This window comes from Phyllobates terribilis, unplaced genomic scaffold, assembly GCF_046119375.1.
Source record: "Phyllobates terribilis strain yellow unplaced genomic scaffold, ASM4611937v1 Scaffold_5__5_contigs__length_657084704, whole genome shotgun sequence".
NCBI classification, from domain to species: domain Eukaryota; kingdom Metazoa; phylum Chordata; class Amphibia; order Anura; family Dendrobatidae; genus Phyllobates; species Phyllobates terribilis.
This window is the reverse complement of record NW_027362765.1, coordinates 385,628,572-385,641,678: the sequence shown is the minus strand read 5'-3', so window position 1 is coordinate 385,641,678 and position 13,107 is coordinate 385,628,572. Positions and strand designations below refer to the sequence as shown.

Genomic DNA, 13,107 nt, shown 5'->3' with positions numbered 1-13,107 from the left:
ACAGGACTTTATTATTTATGCCTCTTATTACATATTTTTTACTTAAGAAAAAAAAAGGGCTCTAAAGTTTCTCCTTGGTCTGCATAGGAAAACTTTTAGACAATGCAATGTTTTCCTGTGAATTTGGCACTAGACCTATTCTTCTCTGAATAGGCTACTTGCATACAGAATAAAAAAATAAGGTTAAGTATGCGCTAAAGAATTAAAGGAATTCTGCTGGAATTAAAAGGTCCATCTTTATACAGGATGACTACACCCTTGCTTCACATTGAAGCGCATTGCTTTATACGTTGGGGGACCAGATGGTGTTGTGTTAGTCTGACACAACGCCACCTGACTACGTTGAAGGCAATTTCCCTGTGCATCTGTGTTAAGTGCAGAAGACACTGTAGTGGGATCTATTGTATCTAATTTTGTTTTGGGGGATTTTTCTGCATGAAGTAATTTTATTTTTGTAATCTCTCCTAGTGAAAATGGCCACGGAGAAATCCCTCTGGTAGTGCCAGGAACCATCACTGAATGGAAAGCTGACATGGTCTGTTTTGCTTGGGGCCTTGGGTTTGGAATGAGCAAGAACCCGGCCAACTTCACCTCTTTCCAGGAGTTCTTTGTATCCGACTTTCTTCCGTACTCTTTTGTCAGAGGAGAGACTCTGATATTAAAAGTTGCGATATCCAATTACTTGGGCAAGTGTGCCAAGGTGAGGATTTGACACATGTTGTGCGTTTCTTAATCCTCAGGGTGGTAGCTAAGGGGGATGGGGTTTGCAGAACATATATCTTTATTTTTCTGGATCCAAGGGGTAGGAAAAGAAGTAAAAGAAAAAGTTGAGTGGCTTACACACTATAGATCTTTCATTATGAATTATGGGATTTGTCTGGCAGTTATACAAAGGGCAATACTCTTTGCCTCAGTGAAAAATCCTATCTGTCTACATACCTTGGCACCTCCTGGGCATATGGGTGAATAATCTGACCCTGCCCTAGCCTTGCATGCGTTCTTTCCATGCAATAACAAACTTTTACGCTTTAAGAAACTTTTTATTTTTTTATTTATACATACAAAGTTTAAAGATTAATTTTACGTAAAGCCAGAAAACACTAGAAAGGCAAGACTGCAGCTAGGGGGCTGATGGGGCACTTGCTGTGTTTTTTTTTTTTTTTTTTTTTTTTTTTTTTTTTGGGGGTGCCAATAGAAAAGCAGAAAGGTGGAGATAGGCAATTCTGCACGAATGGTCAGATCCGTACTTGTGACCTGGATCACAGAAACATGGCTGTCTTTGGCGTAGTGCATGGGTTCGTCCCTTCTATATGTATTGCTGTTTATAGAATGTAGCTATACCGTTCTGTACTGCAAACTTTTAGTTATTTTCTCAATCTATTCATTAAAATTCTGACATATCCCATCTGTGCAGGTCCGTGTAACACTGCAACCTTCCACTGACTACACAGTAAATGCATTGGATAATGACACCGAGAAATGTGTTTGCTCTGGGGAAAGGGCCTCTTACTCCTTTAGTTTGGAAGCCATATCAGTAGGTAAGTTGAGGTCAAATCTGGTTATGTAAAATGCATAATCTTATCCCTAATGCTCCATCACTGTCACCTGATTTCAATATAACTTGGATCAGATCTGAAATTCTTATATTGGCGGCCCATAACGAGAGCAGGAAACAACCTCTTTCTAGAAATGGGCCTTGACCCAGCTTCCAGTCTGACTGCCAAGGCAGTCTACTTTGTCTGACATCCTTGGCCTGACATCTTGGGCGCTTCTTGCATTTACTAACCCTTCACATGTCATGCTGTATCGTGTGATGTCATGAGCACAAGAAGTTCCCAGGAAGCCAGGTCAAGGAAGCCACGGTTGGCTGCCAACAAGGATCAAACTGGTCGCCGGACCAGACCGGCACAAATCCTTATGATTGATTCGAAATGGACATTATAGTGGGGAGTAAGGACTTCTGTCTGTAAGACAGAAGGTGAAGAGCTGCTAGAAAACATGTTCCATGATGTGATTTATCCCGCCTTTCCCTATTTAATCTGGAAAGTTATCCACTTGAACGTAGTTCACTTACTATTGATGATTGCACTGAAGTCTACTCAACCTGTCAATATATATGCTTCAACTTGCTGCAGGAACGGTGAACATCAATATAACAGGTGAAACTCTCCAGTTTTGGAGTAACGGAGACGCATGCGAAGGTCCTGCTGACCAAGATGGGGACTCTTACAAGGATACCATCATACGATCAATCATTATAGAGGTATTTTGTTTCTAATTAATAATTTTGCAACTAAGCTTCCTCTTCTCTCTTCTATTCAGACGCATAACTTAACATTCCAGAGCAAAACTAGTATTAGAGCCACCACCTGCCATTTATGATGCTGGTGTCATCTACGTCTGGCAGAAATTGTTTTGGTTCCCTCGAGCACCAGGGCCTGGTATGATTCCTGCCCTGTTTTTTAGGTGAAGGGATAAAATAGCTTTAGTATTAGAACAGGTTTTTACTTGGCGTGTCTCAGATTATAAAGATTCCATCTCAAGGATAAAATGGCACTTTCCTCTATTCTTCCTATGAATTAAGATTTTTGGACATTCTGAAAGTGCTGGTTCTATCAGGCCTCCTAATTGAGTTCTAGGGAGAGGTGCGATACTTTGGGATGTCCAGTTTTCAATCATTTGATTCAGTATATTTTCATGTAAAAATTGCGCAGCTGCCAATACTCAAAGCTTGAGTCCAGCATCCCCCACCACTCTTAAAGCCTGTGAGTCCTGCTTCTCCCTCCCACTTATAGAGTTTTTGATACTATCCTATATTATGCTGCCTCAGATGGGATGTAAAGTTAAAAAAATGTCTTTTTGTTCATAACATACACATTTTTGCATCTTTAAACAGTGTGTGTTTTTTTTTTTTTTTTTTTTCCCTTTTATTTAAGCCGGAGGGCATTCGCAAAGAAGTAACTTGGAGCTCCCTAGTATGTGTAAATGGTAAGATTATGACTTTGTAAGGGAAACAAAACTGATTTACAGTGACTTGATATGACTTTCACTCTAGTATGGAGGCCCCATAGCAAAACTAGTAGGATACTTTATGGATGACCATCAGAGGTTTTTTCAGCAAATGGCACGGTCTGTCCAAAGGTGTCTGGTTTTTCTAGTCCTACTCCATTCACTTTTTTTTTTCCCATACCCAACCTAATTAACCTCATCTTGGAGACCCCATTAAATGAGAGAAGCCCCCTCTCCTGTCAGCCCCTGTAGTCACCATACTTCTACACTACTAGAGGATTTACTTTGCTTATTGGCTTTTTTTCAGATACAACTGAAGAGATTCCGATCAGCATTTCACTTCCCGAAAATTCTGTGACTGATTCAGTGTCAGCAAAAGTCACCGTAATAGGTGTGTGTGTGATGCATAGATATGTTAATATGTAAAATTAGATATATGGCAGACATATATCAAATGGGCAAATAAATGAATAATTAGGTCTAATATGGATAGACTGCACATATTCATTAAGAAACATACCGTAAAAGAGAAACTGCAATGAAAAATCAAGATCCCAGGACTTTGCCATAAGTTTCGCCCTTGGCTTTCTCAAAGGGAGGATTTTGGAAAGCATCCACTCCAAATAAAGTCTTCAAAAACTCAGTGTGAACATGGCCCTAGGCATTAGAAGCATGGTGTCTTTTGGTATTGTAGTCCTTAGCTTTGTTTATATTATGATTGTTATTAACTACCATATTGGTCTTGGCCATTATAAATTATAAAATATTATTTCTATCCCTTTCACAGGGGACATTTTGGGTCGTGCACTGTTGAACCCAGAATCTTTGATCAATGACCCCACAGGATGTGGTGAACAGAATCTCGGCACTCTGTCACCAATAGGTTTGGTCCTTGATTACCTAGACTTAACCGGTCGCCTGTCGGAGGAGACCAGATCCAAAGGCATCCAATATATTGGAAATGGTAATATCGGTTTTACAAATACAGCTCCTAAAGTTAGTTTATTCTCGCGGTCTATCAGCTTGTAATCCCAATGTCTAAAACCTTAGTTTTCAACTTGAAGTAATGGAAAGGAAACTAGAAAGAGAACCATATTCTCATTTGTTATATGTAGCAATGTCTGATATCCCTGCAGTATCTTGTTGGTCACAGGTCAATGTGGTCTGCTGTTAGCACTAGAGATGAGCGTTGTTCTACTCGAACTGTTCGCCAATCTCAAATTCGAGCTGTTTTGGGCGGTGTTCGAGCCGTTCGGCGAACACGAACAATTTGAGAAAAATTCGGCTGTTCGAGGTTATGTTCGATAACTGTTCATGCACCAAAATCATAACTGGATTTTTTCTCAGTAATGATGAAAATTAATGTTAATACGCACTTTGAGTGTACAGCGGGGCGGGGGGAGGGGCAGGGGATGGATCTCTGCAGGAACAATGAAGATCTCCATTTTTTTTTCTCTTTCCTGCATTTACAGTGGGGAGGTGCAATCTGTCAGCCTATCAGCAGCGCACACACGGAGCGAAGGGCTTTTTTCACACAAGCAAGGGCATGTGTGATTGGCAGTGTATGTCACATGTCCTTGCCCTATAAGACCAAGCCATTTTCCCCGTCGCCACCATTTTCTCACTGCTGCAGCTGCGTGTTAGACGGCACCGCTGTTGCTGTGTGCGCTATACCTTGTTAATTTCAAGCCAATTTTCGCACAAATCTACAGATAGCTTGGGAGTAGGGAATAGTTGTGATTGCAGTCCTTTTAAGGACTAGGTTACAGCATTTCCTACGACTTTTATCAGGGAGGTCTGTGCTCTTAAATAGATAGATTGTGGGAGTAAAGACTAATTGTAATTGCAGTCCTTTTCAGGACTAGGTTACATCAGTTCCTATCAGTTTTTGCCAGGCAGGTCTGTGCCAGTGCTGTGCAAGTTTTTTTTCACAGCATTTGGCTAAATCTAGCAAAGCTAATCCTTTTTGGCCTATTGCAGAGTGTGTTAGTCAGTGGAGTAGCCTATCTGTGTTGCAAGATATACCACCTGTGTATAGAATAACAATTTTTTTTTACTGCACCTAGTGAAGTAAAATCTTTTGGGCATAGCATCATTCTATTAATCCATCTATACTGACCTCCATCAGGTTGCAAACTGAATATAGTTTTTTCTGCATCTACCTCTGAAAAAATATTTGGCCTTCTAGTAGTGTGTTGGAATTTCTCTATTAGTCCATCTATACTGACCTCCATCAGGTTGCAAATTCAAAATAATTTTTTTCTGCATCTAACCCAGCCAATAGTTTTGGCCTAATACCACAGTTTGGCCACTCAGCTCTGCTCGGTTACCATCCATTGTTTTTTTGTGCAAACAACTCCAGAGTTGTGAATTAGTTAACCACCAAAATGAGTGAAAAAGGCCTGCTGCTGGTGGAAAGGGGAATAGGCGTGTTGGGAAGGGGAAAAAGGGTTGTGTCCGTGGGGTAGGTGTTAAAGCAACAGTAACATCTGCAGAAGAAAGACCATCTTCCAGCCAAACTAAAATGTCTACTTCTTTTAGTGGACAATGTGATAAGATCCCTTTCTTACGGCCACAATCGCTACAAATTCCAGATGAGGCACAAAAACAGCAGGTGCTTCAACGGATATCAAGTGCTCCTTTAAGTGGGCTCTCCTCCACATCAACTTCAACATCACAAATACTCCAGTCCTCAAAGGTGTCACCCAAATCGCACTTGCTTCCTCACAGCTCCCAAATCTCCAGCTGCCCATCTGAGTATGAGGTAGAACAGATGGTTGAGTCTGCAGAGCTGTTTACTCATACTATAGCCTGGGAATCAGAGGTCGACTCCAGCACTTCTGTGAATCCAGACGAGGAAATGATCTGCACTGATGCCCAGAATCTTTGAGTCGGATCCAGGACCAGACGCAGAAGGTTCTGACCATAATGTAGACCCTCATTCCCAAACTGTAACTCCTGTTGGTGGAGACAATGAGGAAGACGATGATGAGACTCAAATACCTGATTGGAGCGACAACTTTAGTTTTTTGTCAGGGCAGGAACAGGTTGGCTCTGAGGACGACGGGTGTGATAACGCACAGGGTGATGATGATGAGGTCGGAGATCCCACTTACTGTCAACCCACAGTCAGCCAAGAGATGAGGTCAGCAGAGGAGGTGGAGGAAGATGCTAGTGACGACGAGGTCAGGTTGCGCCTTCCTGGACAGAGACGTAGTACTGGAAGCACGTCAACAACTGCATCCTCAAACACAACTCTGCCTCTCACCACAAGTCGTGGTGGCTCTTCAGGTCGCATGGGTGCTAAGCCTTGCATAGCCTGGGCATTTTTTCAGATCGATAAAGATGACCCAACTCGTGTTATCTGTAACATTTGTCAGCAAAAGCTAAGTAGAGGCCAAAAAATACATAGTTTGAGTACTTCATGCATGAACCGGCACATGGACATGAAGCATAAGTTGCAGTGGGAAGCTCAGTGTGCTACAATGCGGCCTAGCCGGCCGGGCCAACCACCTTCTGCCATATCTTGTGCATCCGCGGCCTCTTCATCCTCTGTGACTGGGGGGACAGCAGTCACACCTGCTTTGGGGCGCAGACCTGCCACCTCTTTACCCGCAACAGCCAGCGTGATTGGCAGGTCATCATTTTCTTTGGAGGTGGTAACAGCAGCTGGTGTTGAGCGCTGTCCGACATCGATAGCACCACCTTTGGATCAAGCCAACCTAACATGTCCGCCTGCATCTTCCTCACAGACCAGCAGTTTGCCGGGGACACCCTTATCAACCCCGTCTAAGCACAATAGCCAGCCCTCGGTCCCTCAGATGTGGACAAGTAAAAGACCATTTCCTCCTAGCCATGAGAAAGCTAAGAGGTTGAATTTCACCATCTGCAAGCTCTTGGCTACAGAAATGCTGCCTTTCCGCCTGGTGGACACAGAGGATTTTCGAGACCTTATGTCCGTCGCAGTGCCCCAGTACCAGATGCCCAGTCGGCACTACTTCTCAAAGAAAGGTGTGCCTGCGCTCCACCAGCATGTCGCACACAACATCACCGCTTCTTTGAGAAACTCTGTGTGTGACGGTGCATTTCACCACAGACACTTGGACGAGTAGGCATGGACAGGGGCGTTACATGTCGCTGACTGTGCACTGGGTAACTATGGTGACAGCAGGACAAGGGGCTGCTGTCCAAGTCTTGCCGTCCCCACGAGTTGTGCGTCAATCCTCTTAATGTCAAAGTTCCTCCACTGCTTCTGCCTCCTCAACCTCCTCTCGGTCTTCCACCTGCACCCAAAGCCTGTCTGGTCATGCCACAAGCTTTCTAACTGCGCAGAAGGGATCCTGCACACCTCCTTACTATGCTGGCAGTAGGGCTCAACGTCATCAGGCGGTTTTTACATTGAAATGTCTGGGAAATGTGAGTCACACAGCTGAGGAGTTGTGGTCAGCTCTGGAGAACCAATTTCATGAATGGTTGTCTCCACTGGACCTGAAACCAGGGAAGGCCGTGTGCGACAATGCTGCAAACCTGGGTGCGGCCCTTCGCCGGGGCAATGTCACACACGTGCCTTGTATGGCTCACGTGTTGAACCTGGTTGTCCAGCAATTTTTAGCCCACTATCCCAGACTAGATGGCCTTCTGCAGAGGGCACGGTCGCTGTGTGCTCACTTCCGCCGTTCGCATCCCGCAGCTCAGCGACTTACATCTCTACAGAAGTCGTTGGGCCTGCCACTTCACCGGCTAAAATGCGATGTGCCTACCTGGTGGAATTCAACTCTGCACATGTTGCAGCGACTGTGGCAGCACCGACAAGCCCTGGTGCAATACGTTCTGACGTATAGCCTGGGCCAACGAGATTCAGAGGTAGGGCAAATCACGCTGGAGGAGTGGTCTCAGATCAGGGACCTATGCACCCTTCTGCACAGTTTTGAAATGGCGACGAAGATGTTTAGTGTTGACGATGCCATTATCAGCATGACTATTCCGGTGATTTACATGCTGGAGCACATGTTAAACAGAATTTGGAGTCAGGTGGTGGCACAAGAGGAGGTGAAGGAAGTAGAGGAGGAGGAGTTGTATGCGGAAGGGCTAACATCTGCAAGGTCCAGAAGGTCGGCAGCACCAAGGCGGCAGGCATGTGAGGGTGGGGGAGATGGTTTTACCAGGGCGCATGGTAGCAGCCAAACTAGTGAGGAAGGTGCAGGAGCCCAGGAAGAAGTGGAGGACGAACTGATGGAAGACTCATCAGATGAGGGAGACCTTGATCACATTTCTGTTGTGCGAGGTTGGGGGGAGAGGACAGAGGAAGGAAGCATGATTGTTACCTCGCCACCAACACAACAGGGACTTGGTGCTCCTGGATGCGCAACACACATGAGTGCCTTCTTGCTGCACTACCTGCAACATGACCCTCGAATTGTGAGAATTAGAAATAATCCTGACTACTGGGTTGCCACACTGTTAGATCCCCCAAACTTTTCGATCAACCTTTTCATTTTAATAAAGACCAAAAAAATGGTCATTTTTGAAATTATAAGCATTAGCAGGTTGTTAGAAACTGAAATCAAACAGTTTTCAACTCAAAACTATATTCTAGGTGATGTTACATTTTCACATAGGACCCCTTGTTCAAAAGGAGCTTCTGAACTCTCTCGTCCATTGAATTTGTCAGGTTTTGGATGGTTTCTGCTTCAATTGTTTTGCATGAGGACAGAATACCCTCCCAGAGCTGTTGCTTAGATGTGAACTGCCTCCCGCCATCATAGACACTCCTTTTAATGATGCTCCAAAGGTTCTGAATGGGGTAGAGGTCAGGGGAGCATGGGGGTCACACCATAAGTTTGTCCCCTTTTATGCCCATATCAGCCAGAGATGCAGATGTTTTATGTGCAGCATGAGATGGTGCATTATCATGCAGAAAAATGATCTTGCTGTGAAATACACGGTTCTTCTTCTTGAACCATGGCAGGAAGTGCTGTTTGAGAAAATCCACATACATTATGGAGTTCATCTTTAGCGCCTTCAGGGATCCTAAAGGGGCCGACAATCTCTCTCCCCATGATTCCAGCCCAAAACATTACTCCACCTCCTCCTTGTTGGCGCTGTAGCCGTGTTTGCGTGGGGTGTCCATCAACCAGCCATCCTCCACTCCATCCATCTGGACCATCGAGCGCTGCACGGCACTCATCCGTGAACAAAACAGTTTTGAAATCAGTCTTCATGTAATGTTTGGCCCACTGGAGCCGTTTCTGCTTGTGTGAAGTGGATAGAGGAGGTCGACAGGATGGCGTATGCACAGCTGCAAACCTCTGAAGGACCCTGCATCTTGTTGTTCGGGGGACGCTGGAGGCACAAGCAGCTTCAAAAACTTGTCTGCTGCTATGACAAGGCTTTTTTGCCGCTGCTCTTTCAACCTGACGTAATTGCCTGTAGGAAAGAGTCCTCAATTTGCTCTTATCAGCACGCACACGTGTGTACTGTGAATCAGCTACATACTTCTTGATTGCCAAGACACTTCATCCTGATCATCGCACAATGTTGATTGTAGTCATGCCTTGACCTAAACACTCCACAATTTGTTGCTTCTCAGCAGCCGACACATCCTTTTTCTTTCCCATTTTGGCAGAAAATGTAGGCTGCTTAATAATGTGAGAGAGCCTTCTTAAGTAGTCTTGCCTTTCATTGGACACACCTGCCAAACTAATTAGCACAGGTGTCTGCAATTGCTTACAGTGATATAAAGAGCCCTGACACACATCACCATCAATGAGTTTAACTGACAAACAAACAAATTCTTCCCTTATCACTCCTAAACACTTTTTGCATAATAATTTGGAACGCGGTGTACATGTGCTTTTCCACAAAACACCAGCGGTTCACGTAGTGAATCTTACAGTTCTAACTTGCCAACCGTGGTCTGTATGGAATTGTTCAATAAAGGGCCCAAAATTAAGATAACATAGATGGGAGAGGTCTCTATGAATAGGAATTCCTAAGTATTTGATACCCTGTGAGGGCCAGGCAAAGGGAAAGTTGGACTGGATGGAATCCTATATGGATTTGGGGAGGGAGACATCGAGGGCCTCAGACTTCGCTGCATTGATTTTAAAATTTGACCATGTAACAAAGTGATCTATTTCAGCCATAACAGCATGGATGGATATATGTGATTGAGTGATATATACTAGGACATCATCAGCAAATAGAGAGCACTTGTACTCGGTGCCTCCCACCTCAATCCACCTAATATTGGGGTTATGGCGAATTGATGAGAGCAGGTGCTCCGTCACTAGGATGTATAAGAGAGGGGACAGAGGACATCCCTGCCTTGTCCCATTGATTGTGAAAGGTGATGAAAATGTTCTGATGCACCCCCTGGGCCTTGGGACACCTGGAGCCGGACCCTTTTTGGTGGATGCTGGTGGTTGTAGTCTTCGTGGCGGCGACCCGGTTCCGTGGCTCAGGGCGGTCAAACCAGTGGCGGAACTATTTATGTGGTTTTGATGTTTAAATGTCCGACTACGCCACCCGTGGATTGCGGTCAGAGTGAACCGCCGCTCCAGGGCAGACCGCTGAGGCTGGTGTTGTGGGTGCAGCAGAGCGTAGCATAACTCCCCACGGGAGGAGTATAGCCTCAGGGCAGTGTATGCGGAGGATGGGGGTGATGGTGCAGGGCAGCAGCAGTAACGACACAGTCAGTGATGCAGTCCAGGGCCTTTACTCACAGTTCTTATTATCCAGACCACGTCTGCAGATAACGGCTGCCCACGTCGTACTGTGCTCACCAGGTGAGGGGCTCAGACAACTCCCAGATAACTTTGGAGCACTTCACAGGACCCCCTTTGTGTGTCCTTTGTCTGGCCTTTCTTACCAACACTTCTGTCCGGCTGCCTCGGGCCTCCTCTTGGTAAACTTGGCGCCAGTTTCCCTGACCCTATGTGGTGCCTTCCTAGCGGGTGTAGCGAGGGGCTGCGCCACATAAAATGTCAGAGCCTCCGGTTTCTAGCTGAGGGTCGTTTCCTGCCTCCACTAGTTCGGGGACCGGTCTCCCCCTTTGGCCTGACCCCTCCACGCAGGTGGATTCGGGCGTGCGGTGGCGACTCGCCCGTCCGCACCCCTGGGATCCCTTCATTCCTCGTTCCTGGAGCCTTTTCCGCTCCCCTTCCTTCCTTCTCCCTCTTCCAGGCCTGGGCCTCTGTTACTAGGCCCGCCTCCGGAGCAGAGCTCATGCAGAGCCCCTGCTCCCTGCCACTTCTGCTCAGACTTCTCTGCACTGAACTAAGATGGTGCCCACCTTTTATACTCCCTTCTCAATGCACCCAGGAACTGCTTCCTCCCTGCTCCTGCACTACAGGGTTCCCCTTCCTCAGTGTTCCCTCCCCCCACTCCAGCCAGGGACAGGGACTGTCGTGCCCATCTCAGGGGCATATTGGTCGCCCTGCCCCACGGCAATGTGGTGTAATGCATGCAGGTGTCGGGTCCTGATCCACACTCCATCCTTACCTGAGAGTGAGATATCACACCTCTGGGTGAGGTGCAATACGTCTGTAGCAACCGAGCCCTCAGGGTGCTACAGTTCCATTTATCTTCAGCTTAGGTGACGTATTGCGATACAGGGCCGTGATTTTGGCTATAAAAGGGTCCCCTAGACCCCTACCCCAAGCTTTTTAAGAGAATCATATATGGCGTGCCAGGAGACTCTATGGAATGCTTTCTCAGCATCCAACGAGAGTATCTAATTACAAATTTTTAACTGCATCTAGCCCAGGAAATACTTTGTGCCTAGTAGCAGTGTCTGCTAGTCAGCGGATTATCCCGGCTGTTAAGCAAGCAACACCACCTGTAGTTTAGACACTTAATTTTTTCAAAGGAAATGCTTCGGGACCATGGGATACTCAGTGAAGAGCATCAGGAGGCACCCCAAGGCATAGGGGCTGGGACTGGCAGTAGGATGCCTTGCGGTGGACAGCCGAGCTCGATCCTTATAAAAGCTTTTTAACTGCAGCAGCTTTAGTAGACGCTACTGGAGCTGGAATTACGCGGCTGCTGGCATGAGACTTGCCCTCCAATAGATCCTTGTAAATGGATTTAAAGTGTATTCATTCAAATTAGAGAGACAATTTAAATTAAAAAGCTTAGAGCTGCCTCCACGACAGGGGGGGCTCGCTCGACCCACCAGCGGACAGGCACCAGTATTGGGAGAGGGGGGCTGGCCATCAAGGTTCACCGCGGCTCTGGCACAAACCCGGCGACACGGAGGTGGCACGGGCAGGAGCGGACTGGCCGTGTCGGCTTCTCACTTTTTGGATTTTAGAAGGGCATGACATGCCTATATCTGTGTCTCCCCCTCCTTTTACTCCTCCACCTTTTATTTTCGCATGACTATATGTACTTGTCACTTTTCCATGTTAGTTGTGTCTTCTGAGCAGTTTGTCAGCTTTTGGACACCTTTTGAAGGTGTTTTCTATGTGTTTCTATGTGTTTTTGTTTGCCTGCCATTGGTTTTAATGGTGTTCGAAGGTGTTCGGCGAACACACGGGTGTTCGACGAACCGAACCGAACTCTAACACTACGGGGGTGGCTCAACACTAGTTAGCACTGAACCTTCTCTAGGCCTTTTCCTGGTTTCTGTATATGATAATCTACAATCTCCTTCCAATTGGCTCTGACTTGTCCCATAGTGGGCTGGCATTTCTACAAGGCTTGCGACAGGAGTGCAGCTGCATAGGCACATTCTGCAGCCTCTCCTCTCCTGGGCCTGTGACCTTCATACGTGCCTCTCCACGATCTTGGACACAATTTGCAATGACCTATATAACTATGGCTTATCAAAGTTATGATCTGTCCACTCCTCCTGTCTTTTTAATATTCAAATAAATTATAAAAAAAAAGAACCTTGAATTTCACCCTTATTTATGCAAACGGTGATCTAATGGGATGCGTTACACTTTGCATCATATCGACCGTAGATATAGCAATCACTTGAGCAATGTAATCTGACCACTAGAGCGATAGAAATTTCTTATTCAATTTCAGGTTTTGTTTTCTTGTTTGGCATCGGATTATTCAATGGGACAGTAAAGGGAGTTTCTATGATGG

The 13,107-nt window shown here is 45.9% G+C and overlaps 1 protein-coding gene across 1 annotated transcript in view; it reads left to right on the top strand.

Annotated features, from left to right (window-relative positions):
- Positions 1-13,107, top strand: part of LOC141273291 (ovostatin-like) — a 54,971-nt gene that overhangs the window by 30,720 nt on the left and 11,144 nt on the right. The window contains exons 19-24 of the mRNA XM_073684920.1: positions 469-700; positions 1,415-1,538; positions 2,136-2,263; positions 2,937-2,988; positions 3,317-3,400; positions 3,797-3,973. Of these exons, the coding sequence (XP_073541021.1) occupies positions 469-700; positions 1,415-1,538; positions 2,136-2,263; positions 2,937-2,988; positions 3,317-3,400; positions 3,797-3,973 (797 nt within the window). The remainder of the gene's footprint in view (positions 1-468; positions 701-1,414; positions 1,539-2,135; positions 2,264-2,936; positions 2,989-3,316; positions 3,401-3,796; positions 3,974-13,107) is intronic.